The 19590-nt window shown below is 39.7% G+C and overlaps 1 protein-coding gene across 1 annotated transcript in view; it reads left to right on the forward strand.

The window, feature by feature from the left end:
* Nucleotides 1-18814, forward strand: part of bahcc1a (BAH domain and coiled-coil containing 1a) — a 153125-nt gene extending 134311 nt beyond the window's left edge. Inside the window, exons 23-29 of the mRNA XM_001338177.10 lie at nucleotides 5090-5165; nucleotides 8300-8408; nucleotides 10339-10449; nucleotides 10920-11057; nucleotides 12814-14021; nucleotides 15242-15478; nucleotides 16313-18814. Coding sequence (XP_001338213.6) covers nucleotides 5090-5165; nucleotides 8300-8408; nucleotides 10339-10449; nucleotides 10920-11057; nucleotides 12814-14021; nucleotides 15242-15478; nucleotides 16313-16522 — 2089 coding nt within the window. The 3' untranslated portion in view covers nucleotides 16523-18814. The remainder of the gene's footprint in view (nucleotides 1-5089; nucleotides 5166-8299; nucleotides 8409-10338; nucleotides 10450-10919; nucleotides 11058-12813; nucleotides 14022-15241; nucleotides 15479-16312) is intronic.
* The last annotated feature ends 776 nt before the right edge of the window (nucleotides 18815-19590 follow it).

Consider the following 19590-nt stretch of genomic DNA (forward strand, 5'->3'; position numbering starts at 1 on the left):
ATCAGTAACTCACAAGTAACTTATTCAGTGCATGTTCCTGTAAGAAGACATTGTAAATAATAATTGGAAATCCGGCGATCGCAATCATCAAACCCTTGGGAACAACTGTGGTCGGAACCAGACTTCACAGGTCTGTGTTCTCTGAACTCCTATCAAGCGGTGGACGTCTTCATTCTGATTGCTTGCCGCTGAATTGCGTCGTAGCTTATTACTATGACGTTGACTTGATTTCAACTCTTCTAGACGCCCATGCCGGCAAAGACGCGCCATGCTGCTTATCGCCGCAGGCTCTCATTGAAAATGAATGACTTCAGGCTACTTTGACGCTCTCGCTGCTTTCGGTGTGAACGTACGGTTACTATTAAAGCTTTAAATATTCCGTGTTTAATAAAAGCTTCCATATTGATACAGAATATATTGTTTACTACCAAATATTCTGTGTTGGTTACTACTGTAGCATTAAATATTCTGCATCGATTACTGCCAAAGCTTTGATTATTTGGTGTTGATTACTTCAAAAGCTTTGGAAAAATCTTTGTTGATTACTGCAGAAGCTTTAAATATTTGGTGTTTGTTACTGCCGAAGCTTTGAATATTCCCTTTTGATTACTATTGAAGCTTTGAATATTCCATGTTGAAAAGTGCCGAAGTGATATTCCATGTTGATTATTACCAAAGCATTGAATATTTTATGTTGATTACTACCGAAGCTTTGAATATTCCACGATCATTACTGCCGAAGCTTTGAATATTCCCTTTTGATTACTATTGAAGCTTTGAATATTCCATGTTGAAAAGTGCCGAAGTGATATTCCATGTTGATTATTACCAAAGCATTGAATATTTTATGTTGATTACTACCGAAGCTTTGAATATTCCACGATCATTACTGCCGAAGCTTTGAATATTCTGTGTTGAATACTGCCGAAGTAATATTCTACAGTATGTTGATTATTACGAAAACGTTTATTATTTCATGATTTCAAATGAAGCTTTGAATATGTCATGTTGATTTCTACCAAAATTTTATATTTAGTGTTGGTTACTACTGAGGCTTTGAATATTATGTGTTGATTTCTTCTTAAGTTTTGGAAAATTTGTTGTGGATTACTGCCGAAGCTTTGAATATTTGGTGTTGGTTTCTGCCGAAGCTTTGAATATTTGGTGTTGATTACTGCTGAAGCTTTGAATATTTGGTGTTGGTTTCTGCCGAAGCTTTAAATATTTGGTGTTGATTACTGCCGAAGCTTTGAATATTTGTTGTTGGTTTCTGCCGAAGCTTTAAATATTTGGTGTTGGTTTCTGCCGAAGCTTTGAATATTTGGTGTTGATTACTGCCGAAGCTTTGAATATTTGTTGTTGGTTTCTGCCGAAGCTTTAAATATTTGGTGTTGGTTTCTGCCGAAGCTTTGAATATTTGGTGTTGATTACTGCCGAAGCTTTGAATATTTGTTGTTGGTTTCTGCCGAAGCTTTAAATATTTGGTGTTGATTACTGCCGAAGCTTTAAATATTTGGTGTTGATTACTGCCGAAGCTTTAAATATTTGGTGTTGATTACTGCCGAAGCTTTGAATATTTGGTGTTGATTACTGCCGAAGCTTTGAATATTTGGTGTTGATTACTGCCGAAGCTTTGAATATTTGTTGTTGGTTTCTGCCGAAGCTTTAAATATTTGGTGTTGATTTCTGCCGAAGCTTTGAATATTTGGTGTTGATTACTGCCGAAGCTTTGAATATTTGGTGTTGATTACTGCCGAAGCTTTGAATATTTGGTGTTGATTACTGCCGAAGCTTTGAATATTTGTTGTTGGTTTCTGCCGAAGCTTTAAATATTTGGTGTTGATTTCTGCCGAAGCTTTGAATATTTGGTGTTGATTACTGCCGAAGCTTTAAATATTCGGTGTTGATTACTGCCGAAGCTTTAAATATTTGGTGTTGGTTACTGCCGAAGCTTTAAATATTTGGTGTTGATTACTGCCGTAGCTTTAAATATTTGGTGTTGGTTACTGCCGTAGCTTTAAATATTTGGTGTTGATTACTGCCGAAGCTTTAAATATTTGGCGTTGGTTACTGCCGAAGCTTTAAATATTTGGTGTTGGTTACTGCCGAAGCTTTAAATATTTGGTGTTGATTACTGCCGAAGCTTTAAATATTTGGTGTTGATTACTGCCGAAGCTTTGAATATTTGGTGTTGATTACTGCCGAAGCTTTGAATATTCGGTGTTGATTACTGCCGAAGCTTTAAATATTTGGTGTTGATTACTGCCGAAGCTTTAAATATTTGGTGTTGATTACTGCCGAAGCTTTAAGTATTTGGTGTTGATTACTGCCGAAGCTTTAAATATTTGGTGTTGATTACTGCCGAAGCTTTGAATATTTGGTGTTGGTTTCTGCCGAAGCTTTGAATATTTGGTGTTGATTACTGCTGAAGCTTTGAATATTTGGTGTTGGTTTCTGCCGAAGCTTTAAATATTTGGTGTTGATTACTGCCGAAGCTTTGAATATTTGTTGTTGGTTTCTGCCGAAGCTTTAAATATTTGGTGTTGGTTTCTGCCGAAGCTTTGAATATTTGGTGTTGATTACTGCCGAAGCTTTGAATATTTGTTGTTGGTTTCTGCCGAAGCTTTAAATATTTGGTGTTGGTTTCTGCCGAAGCTTTGAATATTTGGTGTTGATTACTGCCGAAGCTTTGAATATTTGTTGTTGGTTTCTGCCGAAGCTTTAAATATTTGGTGTTGATTACTGCCGAAGCTTTAAATATTTGGTGTTGATTACTGCCGAAGCTTTAAATATTTGGTGTTGATTACTGCCGAAGCTTTGAATATTTGGTGTTGATTACTGCCGAAGCTTTGAATATTTGGTGTTGATTACTGCCGAAGCTTTGAATATTTGTTGTTGGTTTCTGCCGAAGCTTTAAATATTTGGTGTTGATTTCTGCCGAAGCTTTGAATATTTGGTGTTGATTACTGCCGAAGCTTTGAATATTTGGTGTTGATTACTGCCGAAGCTTTGAATATTTGGTGTTGATTACTGCCGAAGCTTTGAATATTTGTTGTTGGTTTCTGCCGAAGCTTTAAATATTTGGTGTTGATTTCTGCCGAAGCTTTGAATATTTGGTGTTGATTACTGCCGAAGCTTTAAATATTCGGTGTTGATTACTGCCGAAGCTTTAAATATTTGGTGTTGGTTACTGCCGAAGCTTTAAATATTTGGTGTTGATTACTGCCGTAGCTTTAAATATTTGGTGTTGGTTACTGCCGTAGCTTTAAATATTTGGTGTTGATTACTGCCGAAGCTTTAAATATTTGGCGTTGGTTACTGCCGAAGCTTTAAATATTTGGTGTTGGTTACTGCCGAAGCTTTAAATATTTGGTGTTGATTACTGCCGAAGCTTTAAATATTTGGTGTTGATTACTGCCGAAGCTTTGAATATTTGGTGTTGATTACTGCCGAAGCTTTGAATATTCGGTGTTGATTACTGCCGAAGCTTTAAATATTTGGTGTTGATTACTGCCGAAGCTTTAAATATTTGGTGTTGATTACTGCCGAAGCTTTAAGTATTTGGTGTTGATTACTGCCGAAGCTTTAAATATTTGGTGTTGATTACTGCCGAAGCTTTGAATATTCGGTGTTGATTACTGCCGAAGCTTTAAATATTTGGTGTTGATTACTGCCGAAGCTTTAAATATTTGGTGTTGATTACTGCCGAAGCTTTAAGTATTTGGTGTTGATTACTGCCGAAGCTTTGAATATTTGGTGTTGATTACTGCCGAAGCTTTAAATATTTGGTGTTGATAACTGCCGAAGCTTTAAATATTTGGTGTTGATTACTGCCGAAGCTTTGAATATTTGGTGTTGATTACTGCCGAAACTTTAAATATTTGGTGTTGGTTACTGCCGAAGCTTTAAATATTTGGTGTTGGTTACTGCCGAAGCTTTGAATATTTGGTGTTGATTACTGCCGGAGCTTTGAATATTTTATATTGGTGTTTCTGTTGAAGCTTTGAATATTCTATTTTAATTACTATTGAAGCTTTGAATATTCCGTGTTAAAAACTGCTGAAGTAATATTTCATGTTGATTACTACCAAAGCTTTGAGTATGCAATGTTGATTTCAACGAAAGACTTGAATATTCTGTGTTGGTTACTCTGTAACTTTGTATATTCCACATTGATTACTTCCAAATCTGTGAATATTGTGTGTTGATTACTTCCAAAGCTTTGGGAAATTTGTTGTTAATTACTGCAGACGCTTTGAATTTTTGGTGTTGGGTTACTGCCGAAGCTTTGAATATTCCATTTTGATTACTATTTAAGCATTGAACATTCCGTGTTGAATACTGCCAAACTGATATTCCGTGTTGATTATTAGCAAAGCACTGAATATTTCATGTTAATTACTACCGAAGCTTTGAATATTCTGCGATCATTACTGCTGAAGCTTTGAATATTCTGTGTTAAATACTGCTGAAGTAATATTCCAGGTTGATTATTAGCAAAGGTTTAAATATTTCATGTTGATTACTACCTAAGATTTGAATATGCCACGTAAATTTTAGTTAATTTTCTGTGTTGGCTTACTGATGCTTTGAATATCCCACTTTGATTACTACCCAAACTTTGAATATTCATTGCTGATTAGTTCCAAAGCTTTGAATATTTGGTGTTGGTTCCTATTGAAGCTTAGAAGCTTAAAATGTGGTTTTCGGACCAGCCTTAACGGCAATTAATCTGTAGATTCTTGTGTCTCTGCTTTTGAGATGCTTTGCACCTTTTAAAAATTCTTGTTGCTGTTATTTTTTGCACCATCACAATTAAAGATTACTGTTACTCCAAAAGGATTGCGCTTGACTACCAGAGTTAAATGCGCAGTGATTATCACCCACTAGTTTCCCACAGTCTTTAGCTGGTTGAACAAGTCAGTCGGCAACCCCACATCCTCTTTTCAGCAGTTTAAGTGCTGCTAAGGAGAATCAGTCGCAGCCAATGAAAGTGAGCCCTCTGTAGGAGTTCGACACGGACGGCCAAGCATTACACACACAACTCAAAATAACTCCTTTGTACTTTCTGCTCTCTCTCTCTCTCCAGCTACAGCATTGTTATCGACGGGGAGAGAGGAAACCGGCCCAGAGTTTACTCCCTGGAGCAGCTCCTGCAGGAAGCCGTGAGTTTCGCACTTACAGCAAACAAACCTGCCTACGCTCTGAGCTTTTGGCCTGTCAGGACCCACACATCACCACATCCTCCAAAATCCCCTCTTCCATTAAAGAGCAGCACAAAACAATATCCTTTTTCCTGAGATGCATATACACGACACCGTATCCTAAAGTCCCCTTTCAGCACACCTTTCGCCTTCATTTTTTTCATACCGCAATCAAGCTGTGCCTCTGTTCACACTTTCTCACCCAAAAGATTGCATCTAGACACATTAGTGTGCATGCTTTCCTATGTATTTTTTCACAAATATGGTACACTAAGGTTTCCTATTACATTGGTTTTAAGGCTTTAAAGCAGGGGTTCTCAAACTCAGTCCTGGAGGTCCGATGTCCTGCAGACTTTAGTTCCAACTTGCCCCAACACACCTGCAAGGATGTTTCTAGAAAGCGTAGTAAGAGGTTGATTAGCCATATATAGGCATGTGCCGGTATAAGACTCTGATGGTATGAAAACCTTGGGAAAAAATATCACGTTTTCACAGTATGACGGTATTGTGATTTTTGCTCTAAAATATGTTTTTCTGAGTAAAAAAATAAATAAATTATATTTTAAGAAACATTTGAAATATTTTGGAACAGTAAACATGTTAAGCTAAGTGAATAAAATAAGTCATTGACCTGCTTAGTCTTAGTTAGTTTACAAAACAGATTTCTTTATAACTTGAAAAGGCATCTTTGTTCTATCTTTCTTTTCTTTGGCTATAAAGTAAGTAAGCCAACACACTGTTCGAGTGCATAGCACATAGGATGCACATAGCAGCATAGGATGATGGTTTATAAGGGATTTGTTTCTCAAATGTTTGCTGAATCACGTGCTGACCAGTAGCTTTTGATATGGAGTTTCCTTTTCTGCTAGAGATACTGTTGTCCTAAAAAACTAAAATGAAAAATTACAAAACTGGTTAAAAAACCACTTACATATACCTTAGGAACAGTAAAACAAAAAAATTAAAACCTTGACTTTTCAAAACCGCGGTATACCTTGAAAACGGTTATTGTTCCTTTTCTAATTGAAAATCCTGTGTGTCTACAGGACATTAACGTGATATTGTTCTCTCTTCTGGTTGCCTTCTCACACAATTTTTCGTTTAGTGTCGTGTCTGAATGCATTAGATCCTTTCAGAGGTGCACCCAGCTCTGTGAGTTCATAAACTCAGGAAACATCGGGACACCAAAAACTGGGAACTATGTTATAATCATGCCCACACGAGAGCAAACTGCTGATTGGTAAACATGGCACGAATGTCCGCTTGAGTTCAGATTTTCCAACTCGCAAAATACTTGTGTTAAGCACATCAAACGTGCAAAACACTCCATTTGCGCCGATTCATTCACATGAATCGCGTCTTTCGCACACATTGTGGAGCAGGATATCTATTTGCATCTTTGCATTGACGTAACGTGTAAATCACTCGCGCCTGATGTTTCATCCGGTGGTGTAAACACAGCTAAGTTTACCCAACTAAGACGACTTCCGCTACTGAGAAACCTGCAAATGTGATGAGACTCTGTCTAATTGATAATAAATAATTTCTAGTAAAACTAAATAAAGATGTTGGCGCCAATAGCCTAGTGGTTAGTACGTCAACACATAGTACCAAGGTGCTCACGGCGACCCGAGTTCGATTCCCGGCTCGAGGTCCTTTGCCGATCTTTCCCCTATCTCTGCTTCCCACATTTCCTGTCTGTAAAAATCTCCACTGTCTTATCCCAATAAAGGTAAAAACCCCTAAAAAATAATTATAAAAAATAAATAAGTAAAAAAAAAAAAAAAAAAAAAACATTAAATCCTGCTACTATATAAAATTAATATTGACTGAATATTAACATTCATTCAAAACCCATTTGAATGTCATAGTCATAGCCTATTTTCTGGGTAATTTTCCATAAGATTGTTAAAATAAAGTCTCAGTTAAATCATTTCCGTTGCTCGCCATTTACTGTAGCTTTTTCTGAACGAAAATGATTAGCAAACCCAGGTTTCTCTCTCTCAAATTTAAGTTGTTCTCTCTTAACATGATCTGTTCGCGTTATAGCATTACCGTTAATCTAAGCCAGTGGGCTGTAATTATATATTGTAAACCGCATTGCATACTTGGGATCAGTTCAGTGTTACTCGTAACCCACTTCGTGTTTGGTGTTTGTGTTGGGAGAGATCGTAGACTTACTTATTTTCACATTTCTAAAAATATCAGAAGGATGAGAAGCACAGACCGAAACCTCTGACTTATTACACATGTATATTTAGTACATGCAGTAGTTGACCCATAGCTTTTTTAGGCAACAATGACAGTATCTAGACTGGAGAATAGGGCTGTTGATAAATATAAATTAACTAAAAGGACATTCCTGATTGATCCAATGAGAAATAAAAAAATAAATAAGTTATTAGAAATGAGTTAATAAAACTAATATGCTTAAAAACGTGTTGAAGAAATCATCTTTCCTTTAAACAGAAATTGGAGAAAAAATATATACAGGTTTTGACTTCAACTGTATATCAGATATTTAAATCCCAGCCATCTCTTGGTTAGATTGCTGGCTTTTCCTGAAATACACACAAACACACACACACACACATACACACATTTGGGTTGTTCAGCTGTTTCTTTGTGTAAACGGTCTCCAGCAGCTGTCTCTAATTACACTGAACTTCCACTTTCCTGAGCTTTACAATCTTCCATGTACCTTTGACACCAATCTACACGCACAACCTTCCAGCTTCACATCCCATCAGTCAGAGAGCGCCTGTTACCATGGAAACCGTAAATTAAAGCAACCTGAAAGGGGTTTGAGCTGAATGGGGGGGGATCTAGGTGCTCCGTTAGACAGAGAAACTCTGCAAAAACCTGCAATCACAGTCGCTCCATTCACACACTCCTCATTATTACTCAGCAAGTTAGTGTTTACCGCACCTCCGCTTCCGTGGCTTTCAGCCCTAACATGCTGGCATGAGATAAGTGCTGCTTTCATAAGAGCCTCGCTGATTGACTTCTGTGTGTGTCATTTATCATGTTGGGAGTCCAAAACCACTTTCACTGGCAGTGCCTGACAGAAGTTTGTTCCTGTGTGTGTGTCTTAGGTACTGGATGTACGCCCTGACACTGAGACTGTGCTAACAGAAGGGACAAGAGTGTGTGCCTATTGGAGTGAACGCTCTCGTTGTCTTTACCCGGGATATGTGCGAAGGGGTGAGACACAGATCTTGTTTCCCTAATTCAAATACCCATTTTTTTCTGAGCTCACATTCAAAGTAGGGCTGCACGATACTGGGAAAATATGCGGTATTGCTGTTGAGTATAGCAATAGCGATATAACATTTTTCTAGAGGAAAGCTGCTGTTATTAGCCTTTATAAATTATGTAATGGTCATTGTAATATAAACAGGTAATAATCAATATTTTTCTGCTCTAATAAATGTTCCCGATCTACAAAAACTGTCAAGGTGTAAACATTTAGACAATACGAATAAATGAAAACCTGAGAAGATATTCAGATTCTTGTTGGCTGTTGTCCGTTTCCTCTCTTGCCGCTACTTCGATCATTACTGTATATTAGGGGTGTAACGGATCACAGATTCAAATGAATCACAACTCACGGTTCGGAACACACGTGACCCGCAGATTAATTTTTCTTTTGCTGGTAGGGATAATCCTAAATTTGTAACGATCACAGAGAGATCACAGAGACATCGCCTCTCGCGTCATTCAAATCACATGTATGACAGCATTTAGGCTTTCCTGTAAAATATAATGATGACGGAGGAAGTTGTGGTAGGTTATTTGGGATGTGGTGGGTTTCTTAGGTTATTAAAGGTGTTTTCTGTCACTACTTGTTTAGCCTGCATTAATGCATTCAGTGTAAGCTGCTCAATTAATCCTTAAAAGATCGGGATCTCAACACCCACGCAACATAAACTATAAATGATGGTGATTTGCATGTTAATTAATCCTTCGAATCACTGCATTCAAATCAGTTTGAAAAACGCAAAAAAGAGATTTAGTCTCTTGAGTTATGAAATTACAAACGGTTAGCGGTTTATAGTTTAGATAAAACCACTGATGTTTATGGTAAAGATTAAAATCACCTTTATATGCATTTAACTTGTCAATTAAAATGAAAGTTGTAGGCAGCAATTACATTATTTAACCAATAGGTGGCCATCAAAAATATGCTACTAAATAATTTTTCAAAAACGATAAATTTAGCAATGAAACATGGCGTTTTATTAGTGAATAACTAAATCATTTATTGAAAGTGAGACAAAAAATAAATGAAGTTTCACAAACTAATTTCGAGAGGAGCACGTGATATGATCGACTGCAGCTGGCCACTCATCTACACTCATTACCTAGCCAATCAGATTCATTCAAACTCACTATAAGTAACCTAGCTAACCTAGCTCCCTTATCTTTGTTTTCCCGAAGAAACCCCCCATCCACCCCTTCTCCTCCTTTCCTCTTTTGCCGAGGGGAGCTCTCGAGAACGCCTGACCTCGTACTTCCCTCACATGCTCTATGGACCTGGCGGGAGCCCTGGGCTCAACTATCTCCGAGCTCAGGGTTCTCTCCCGGCACAGCATGCCAAACCTGCTAACTTGCTAACAAGTTGTCAAACAGTATCTAAGTGTGAACTCTTGAAATATGGGTTGTACAAATAATAATGTTAGATTTATACATTTAGTGTTATCAGCAACAGTAGGAGTAACAGTGAACCAAAAGTTTCCTGCAGTACTGTTTTTATAGCAAATGGAAAGCAAATGACATTTGTCTCCTCCCTTTTTTAGCTGATGCGAAAAATGGTCTGATCCGTGACTAAAAAAGCCACAATGTAATCAGAACCGTGAGATTTGTGATCCGTTACACCACTGGTATAAATTTTCAACTCCAGGGTTATCTTCTACCCTATATCACAATGTCACCTACTGGGTATAATTTTCATGTTGGTGCATCTCTTTAAATAATTTATTGCAACTTTCTGCATGAATATTGATGAATATATATGAATACTGCATATGCTATTATCACGATAACGATATTTTTCGATATATTGTGCAGCCCTAATTCCAAGCTTAAAGAACTACTATACTAGTCATTCAAATAAGTTGTGGTGGACTTCTAGGTGGTGATGAAAGTAAGCCTGGTGGAGTTATGGTGGAGTTTGATGATGGAGATAGAGGGTGGATATCCCTCTCCAATATTCGCTTCCTTCCTCCTGGGTACCAAATCCAATGTAAGTCCCACTTTGGTTTACTGAGATCTACCTCGCTCGATATTAAAACTAGAACTGGTCAATGGCTTTGTTCTAAAACCTAGAAAGTATACTGTCTACGAAGTGCACACATCTACTCAACCCAAAAAGTAAACACAAATGTTAGGTTGAAGTCTATGCTAATGTTTTTACACTGTACACCCATATATTCCATCCACTGTCTTGGGTGGATTTTTGCTTGTTGAAGTGGGACTGCTTTATTTGGAATAGATCAATTTGCATGCCATCTTTTATTTTGGCCAGAGCTAAGTATCTTAAAAGCTGCCTACATACCTCACCTGTGGCACTTTAGCATGCTGTCTAGCTGACTAGGATTTGGAGCAGAGCTTCTGTAGTTGATTTGGCATTGTTGACTTCACGTTTTACATTCACAATAAAGGTCATGAAAGCTCAATATAAATAAATATATTTACCCCTCCTCTGCCCTCTAGGTACTGAGTCAAGTCCTGCACTCATCCCTGAGGTACACCTGAGTAAAAATAGCTCTGAGCAAGAAAGCAGGACTGTGAGTGAGAAGATGGCAAGGGCGGACAGGTTTAAATCTCAGGAGAAGACTGTCAGAAGGCCAGGTGCGTGTTCTTACTAAAATAAATCTGGACAGCTTTCTAACTGTCCCTATGATGGTAAAGGTTTATACACACTGGGACAATTTTGCTCATGTTTATCATCTGTGCTTTTCAAGACATTTCTCAGCATTCACACCCATTCAATGAGCATAATGAACATGCAAAATCACTCCCTGACATTAGATGCCGCTTAACAATAAACAGAAATTCCATAGTACAACAGGTGGTGCAGCAAAACTTTACTTTTCTGATACTCGCTTGTTGGACAGAAGTCACTCTCACACCTTTCCCTAGTGTGTTTATAATGCAAGCTTTTCCGCTTCTCTTTAACCTCCTCCACTACAGCACACAAACATCTGCTTAAAGGTTTGTGGGAAAAGGTAAAGTAAAAGAAGCAAAGTGAAACTCACCAACAGATTGTTTGATCTGAGCATTTTGTGCTTAAACGCTACCAAGTCATGTTAACTAACTTTAACAGCTCAAGGCACGCAAGGTAAAATGGCAATCTCATTGGTCAACAAGTTATTAATATGGCACATCACACATAAAGGGCTCTATCATACACCCGGCGCACTGTGGCGCAAGGCGCGGCGCAATACTCTTTTGCTACTTTTAGCTCGGCGCAAGGGTGATTTTGAGGTGTTGCGCCACCCTGTTTAAATAGCAAATGCATTTGCACTCAAATGTGCGCCCATAGGCGTTCTGGTCTAAAAAAGCAGCTGTGTTTTGGCGCGTTGCTATTTTGAGAAACTGTAAATAGTCTGATCTTTAGACCAGAACAAAGTCGGTATATTGTCTGGCGCAAAGTGCGCCTGTCTCACACACTACACACAAGGTGTTGAGCAATACGCAAATATCTTTACATATGAAAAATATATAAAGATATATACAGGATATAAATATAAATGATTAAAATATTACAAAACATATTAATTTCTAGCCTACATGAAGATTTAAAAACCACTGCCTTTACTTTCTTCATCTCGGGAGGCTTTTTCAGTTCATTCAATTTGCTTTTGTATAATGTTATTATTATTAGCAGTATTATTTATTATATCCATATTTATATTTGTTTTATTAAAAACAAGCCTAGATTTGTCCACCTGCCAAATTTTAGACCATATGGGGCATGACAGGTGTATTTGGAAATAACTCAGTATTTTGACCTCACTTCGTTAATATTGTTAATTTATTCGTTTGCTGGAAATTAGAACTGAATTTAGAAATAGTTTTGAAACAAATCTTTGCGCTTAACAAACGAAATTAATTATTTATAGGCTAATTGATGTCTGTGCGTAAAGGTTTCCCTATCCACGAGAGCAAAAGCGAAATTGAACTTACTTTACGTCAAAATGCGCTTATGGCGCAACGCAGCTGGCTTTTAAAGGGAATGGGAGATGAAGCTCTAATTGGTTTATTCTCAAAACACACCTATAACTCATTAAGAAAATAAACTAAACCCTTTTAGAACATGCGCCATGGTGCAAAGCGGATTTTCCCATCCTTAAATTATCAAAAACGCGTTCTGACATGCCCTGAAAGCGTTTGCGCCCTGCGTTTTGCGCTCTGCGCATGTACTGTCAAAATAGAGCCCAAAAACACACGGAACCTGCTTTTACACCTGGCGGTTTTGCGTATTGGTGTGCATGCTTATATTTGTGTCCTTTGTTTAGTAAATGAGCATGAGCAAAAATCCTTGTGCACTGTGAATGTCAGTCAACGTAAAGTGTACTGCAATTGTTCAACATTTGCCTTACAGGACGACCTAAAGGTTCGGGGCTAAAGAAGTCTCTCTCAGACACCGTAGCCAAGAGCTCAGCATCTGCTCTGACATGGCCATCAGTCGCTGCACCCAGGAAGAGAATGCCTGTTAACTTTTTCCAGCTCAATGGCTCAACCTCGAAGAAGACCTTGAAAAGCAGAGTGGTAGAAATATCCTCTCGACCTACAGTATCCATGACCACACCAACCAAAGGCCTCTTCAGCAGTAGCTCTTTTGAAGTGGACTCATTCAGCAGCATAGCTAACGGTTATTCATCCTTTGGCAGCCAGACATCTGGCATTTCACTGGAGGGCAAGAACACCTCTTATAGTCAAAAGAAGAAGGCGGAGGAGTCAGCACCACCTCGGGGCAGGAAAGTAGAATTTCTAGTCAAACTGGATCATGAAGGTGTAACATCTCCGAAGACCAAGAACAGTAAGGCTCTCCTGTTGCTGGGAGCCTCAGGCTTTGGCTCCAGTGGGGTGGGTAGTCTGCCCAGGGCAGAAGTTTATTCACATCCAGTTCTGCTAGTGAAGGACAACAGGAAAGGAGATGGCTCAAGAGCAGAGCTCTTACTGAAAAGGACATCAATCCAGAAGAAAGCCTCACCATCACTGCACTTAAATGAGTATGGAGACTTAAACCTTGGATGCCACAGAGACTGCCAGAGCTCTTACTCGGATATGGATGAGGAAGAGGTGGAGATTAGGACAGACAGCAATGCGCTTGCTTCCGCCTCTGGAGGTTTAAGGACCGCTGGTCAATTTCTCTCTCGTATCTCAGTCTCCTCGTCTTCCTCAGGTTCTTCCAGCTCCTCCAGCTCAGGCTCTCTCTCAAGTTCTAGTCTGTGCTCTTCTGACAATGACTCCTCTTACAGCTCGGAAGATGAGGAAAGCTCCACGCTGCTTCTCCAGAGCTGCATGACCCCTCATCACTCTATGCTTCAGACCACTGAAGCACCTGTGGGCCCCTCACGGCACACTTTTGTGGCCAAAGCTGTGGCCGTGTCCAGTGCCAAAGGAGGGCAAAGCAATCACAATACAGGCAGCAAGCAACTGAAGAGAAAAGAGTGTGCCAGTTCACTTTCCAAATCCTCTAAAGATCTAGTTAAGAGGCAACGGCTTCTAGCAGATCAGACCAAGCCCAGAGTGTCTCCAATCCTGCCACCTAGACAACTTTGGAGGTGGTCAGGAAACCCCACACAAGTAAGTAATTGTTGAAAAGCTAGCTAATTTGTCTGTTACTATTAATTTGTGATACTGTAATGCTGCGTTCACACTAGACGCGGAACACGCGTCAAGTGCGAGTGATTTACATGTTAAGTCAGTGCAAACGCGCAAATAGACATCCTGGGTCGCCAATGGCGCGACGCCAATGGCGCGGCGCAAATTGAACGTTTTGCGCATTTGACGCGATTAACAAACGTGTCGTGCGAATCACTCGAGTTCAAAAATCTGAACTTCAGCGGACATTCGCGCCGCGTTAACCAATCAGGAGCTTGCTCTTGTCGGGGCGTGATTGTGACGTATCGCCTGTTGTCAATGTCAGCTGGAGGATTTCCCCCGGAACACCGACAACCGGCGATACGTCACGATCACGCCCCAACAAGAGCAAGCTCCTGATTGGTTAACGCGGCGCGAATGTCCTCGAACTTGTTCAGTTTCTGGAGGAGTTTATGAGCTCACAGAGCTGGATGCACCTCTGCAAGGATGCACTCAGACACGACCCTAAACGTATCGACGCTGTTTTTCAGCCTTCATAAAACAAATAAACACAGTTATTTTCTTCATAAAATCCAAGTTAGCCATTTAGCAATGAAGCTAGAGTCACGGGGCAGACAGAAGCGCTGCCCATCACGCAAATCCGCGTCTGTTCTGAAACGAATTTGACACGCGAATGAAGCGGATTTGACGTGCGAATGAAGCGGGGTTTGATGCGCTAATGAAGCGAGTAACCTCAACTGTTCATGCGGCTATATAATAGCGCAATTTATCTACGCATTCCGCATTTGGTGTGAACACAGCATAAGGCATCTACTCTAACTTCATGAAAATACACCTAATATGCATTTGGGATTTTCTGAAAACGTCAAAACGATTTGCTTTATTTTAGAATGGAAACCCGACTACTGATACCAAATAGTCTTAGCTCAAGTATAGTCATGTAAATGTTTTGGTACTTGCTTTATTACAGTGGTCAAAACAGTGCATCCTTTGGCTCAAACATTTTATCGTGAGTGTAAAACCACAAACTACAAGCTGTTTAGTGGGTGGTTAAATTTAGTGCAAATAATAGCAGATGGGCCTGTTTGGAAACAGTCATTATGCATGCTATCACATTCACCTACAGTTTACCTTTAAACAAACTAAATAATTGTTGTGTGCAAACAGTCTGCAAACATCTGAAGCTCTCTTTATTAAATTAGCGACGTGGACTTAAGGGAAAGGCCCGGAAGCTTTTCTACAAAGCCATAGTACGTGGCAAGGACATCGTGCGGGTCGGAGACTGTGCTGTGTTCCTTTCAACTGGACACCCTCCCCTTCCATTGATCGGCCGGATAGAGAGTTTCTGGGAATCGTGGCAGAACAGTATGGTTGTGAAGGTCAAGTGGTTCTACCACCCTGAAGAGACCAAGCTTGGCAAAAGACATCGCGATGGCAAAGTGAGTATCCCGATACTCCATAGTCTTGTCAGTCATAATGGACTTTTAATATGCTATAAATGTTTAATTTGAGTAGGCAACTCACAAACTTGCACTCAAATCACTGCCACAATACAAAATATTGCTAACACTACTAAGTACCAGTTCTCACTATTAACTAGTGACTTATTACCTACTTATTGTTACAATATTGGCTGCTTATTTGTACTTTTTCTGCATGATTTTATTCTACATCCCTAATCCTATCCAATACCTAAACCCAGCTACTACCTTAATAACTATTAATAAGCAGCAAAATAGGAGTTTATTCAGCTAAAAGCCATATTAGCGAGAATTGTACCTTAAAATGAAGTGTGAACAAAATATTGTGCGAATCGGCATGGGAATGTGACAAAAGTTGGGCGAGGCAGTGGCGCAGTGGGTAGCACGTTCGCCTCACAGCAAGAAGGTCGCTGGGTTGCTGGTTCAAACCTCGGCTCAGTTGGCGTTTCTGTGTGGAGTTTGCATGTCCTCCCTGCCTTCCCGTGGGTTTCCTTCGGGTGCTCCGGTTTCCCCCACAGTCCAAATACATGTGGTACAGGTGAATTGGGTTGGCTAAATTGTCCGTAGTGTGTGTGTGGATGTTTCCCAGAGATGGGTTGCAGCTGGAAGGGCATCCGCATTCAAAAGTTATGAATATTATTATGGTACATTTTTGGATGTTCTGTAATTAAAGCTTGATTGTTATTGCAAAAGCCACAAATTAGGCACTGTTAATTGTTTTTGATAATGGGGACTAGACAATAGGACAATGCTATAGCACATAATACGTTTTTTTTTTTTTTCTCTCGTTAGCATGCTCTGTACCAGTCATGCCATGAAGATGAAAACGACGTCCAGACAATCTCTCATAAGTGCCAGGTGGTCACCTGTGAGGAATATGATCGACTGACCCGCAACAGGAAGTCTGACGGGAGCTACCATGACCTGTACTATCTGGCCGGCACTTACGACCCCACCAGTGGCCAGCTACTCACCGCAGATGGGATGTCCATACTCTGTTAGCACTGGACTTGCGTGTCTGTGAATACTACTGAGCTGCTGTCTTCGGTCCAAAGTCGGAGATGTTGCTTTGACCGAGGACCAGTTGGCAGACTACTACCCTCATCCCAATAAACTGTCTAATCTGGAAGGAGACTCCTGCATGCTTCTACCACAGTAGATGCAGCTTGTCCATAGTCCAAATTCTCTATGGACCAGTTGTGGATCTTAATCTCCATGAACCGTTGTCTGACCTTTGATCACCAAAGCAAAACTCTTGGTTTGGGGAACATGGCGGATGACTTTGAAGACTTGAGCCATGTTGTAGTCTGCGGTGTGCGTGGTGCACTCTCCGTACGTCACTTTCATGATTCCAGGGATATTTAAGTAAGCATAGATATAAATATATATAATTTCATTTATGTATATATAGGGAAATATTTCCTATCAAGCCATACACTTAAGTACCTCTTAACATGTCTTTTTATTCAGGTGTATATTGTACAGGACAGGTCGCTTGTAGGGTTTTGTGTGTGTGTTTGTGTGTGTGTTATTTTTGTCTATATGTAAATATTTGAGGCTATTTTATAACGTACTGTACAGAGGCTTATCTTAAAACCATGTTTTAATCGATTGATTTATTTTTGTATAAGTGGGTAATATAATAGTTGTTGTTTTTCTGTGAGAGGGTGGACTGATGATGTATGCATTGCACTGCACACGGCCTGCTGATACAGTGAGAGAGGAGGCGTCCCGGTCCCATTTTCTCCTTCAGAGACAGGGATGCACAGGACGCTATCCTTTTATCAGCTGCACTTTGGGCATTTGTTCCTCTAATGTCTTACTCCAGTTTTTTGTTGCTCATGTTTGCAGACTCAAAACACTTTAACGTTGCGTCAAAGGGAAAAAAATTGACACTTTTAAAGTATTCGATTTGCCATCAGTGGTCTACAAATAACGAGAGTCTACAAATAATGAGAATAGAAAGGGAGAATCTCCTAAAGAAATGTCTAACTCATAACGAACACAAAGCCTGGTTTTATGACCGTTTAAACTTATGCAGTGCAACATTAAGCACATTTCCCCCTCTTTCATTGCTGTAATGTGGGAAAATTGTTACTTCCCATTTAAATAATACAGCAATGAAAATCAAAAGGACTGTTTGGACCACACTGACTTTTTTTTTGTTGTGAGATTCGCCTACAACACTGGTATGTAATGCCAGAAGAAACTGATTCCATGTGTTATTACTGTATCTGATGCATTTATTTTGTTCTCAAATGCATCCTGCACTGTATTTCCATGTTTCTTTGCCTTTCAGCAAAGTTTTCACCACATTTTCAACGCTACCACCCATCAAAATGGGCTATTTTTGTTGGTGGTGAAATACACCTGAATCTTTATCTTAGTATCCCAGGGTCAGGGCACTAAAGGCAAGGGATTGTTAGAGAAATAGGCACAGTTGGAGTTCATCCACTGAAAAAAATGATTCATTGGATTGACAATTTTTCCTTAAGGTAAGTGGTTGCAAACTATTTATATTGGCTAAATTAAATTAAATTAAATGTTATCATGGGCGGCGCAGTGAGTAGCACGTTCACCTCACAGCAAGAAGGTCGCTGGTTCGAGCCTCGGCTCAGTTGGCGTTTCTGTGTGGAGTTTGCATGTTCTCCCTGCGTTCGCGTGGGTTTCCTCCGGGTGCTCCGGTTCCCTTCACTGCCCAAAGACATGCAGTAAAGGTGAATTGGGTAGGCTAAATTGTCTAGTGTATGAGTGTGTGTGTGAATGAGTGTATGTGAAAGTTTCCCAGAGATGGGTTGCGGCTGGAAGGGCATCCGCTGCGTAAAAACTTGCTGGGTAAGTTGGCGGTTCATTCCGCTGTGGCGACCCCGGATTATTAAGGGACTAAGCCGACAAGAAAATGAATGAATGAATGTCATCATTTTCAACTTAATTTGTTTAAATTCAGCCCACATAAATAGTTTTCAACCCCTTACGTTTAAAAAAACAATCCAATGAATGATGTTTTTAAGTGTAGAGAAGTTGGCGTACAGTCAGCCGGTTCTCCGTGCACTCATTTTTCACTGTGAGGGACAATCGCATTCATGCATGAAGGAGCAAACATCCAGTTTGAAAGGCTCACACAATCACAGCATTCTTCTTTTGTGCCAAAAATAGTCATTTCTGATTATGCAATCTTCACTGTGTTGGACAAGTGTTATTTTATTTTGTATGTTGTGTTGTCGTTCTATCATTAGTGCTTATTTATTTGTCAGTGTTACTGCTTCATTACAAAACCAATGGATGGTGTTAAAATGTCTTATTTGCTGGGATCTATTTGACCCAAAAGTGTCGAACTAATGTGCATGTGGCTTGAGCTACAGTCAGACCTTCACCTTTTGTCGCCCCCATTAACAACTGCTCCAGCCCCGCAGGAGAAGTGACGTCATCGCCGACCCCTCAGTTTCCTGACCGTTTACCCCCCGTCCATCCTTTCAGCTTTACAAACTTCCAGAATTTCCCCTTTTGAACCACTTTGGCCTTGTGATTTGCTTATGGAGCCCGAGAGAGATGTATATGTTTGGCACACTGCAGTGTATAGAATGTATGCTGCACACAGTATGCACGCTTTCCTATTGCATTTGCCAAAATGTGACCACAGAATATCGAAGCCCACTACAAAATACACTCGAGCTGATTTTCCATCTCCGGTGTGATGACCAACCAGAAGCATCAACTCTCTTTCTCTCTTTTTTTTCTCGACTTGTTATATGATCAAAATGCCAAATGTGAATTTTAAGATAAAAACCTGCTGAATTATTAAGTACTATTTAAAAAAAGTAGTAAACAGTACTGCAAATGGATTTTGTGAAGTACTTAGCCAGCAGACACAACGTCATAAGACATTGATTTCAGGTTAGATTTGGGTCTCTAGGGCAATGTTATTTTGAAATCCAATAATGACGTGAAATGACGTTGATATTTGGTTGTTTTTGGGTTGTGTTGGAAAGTGGCCAAAATCCTTTGTTGAGCCAACATCCTAAACCAACGTCATGTTGATGTCAAATACTGACATTTATTCACCAAGTATG

The sequence above is a fragment of the Danio rerio genome, chromosome 3 (genome assembly GCF_049306965.1).
Source record: "Danio rerio strain Tuebingen ecotype United States chromosome 3, GRCz12tu, whole genome shotgun sequence".
Taxonomy (NCBI): Eukaryota; Metazoa; Chordata; class Actinopteri; order Cypriniformes; family Danionidae; genus Danio; species Danio rerio.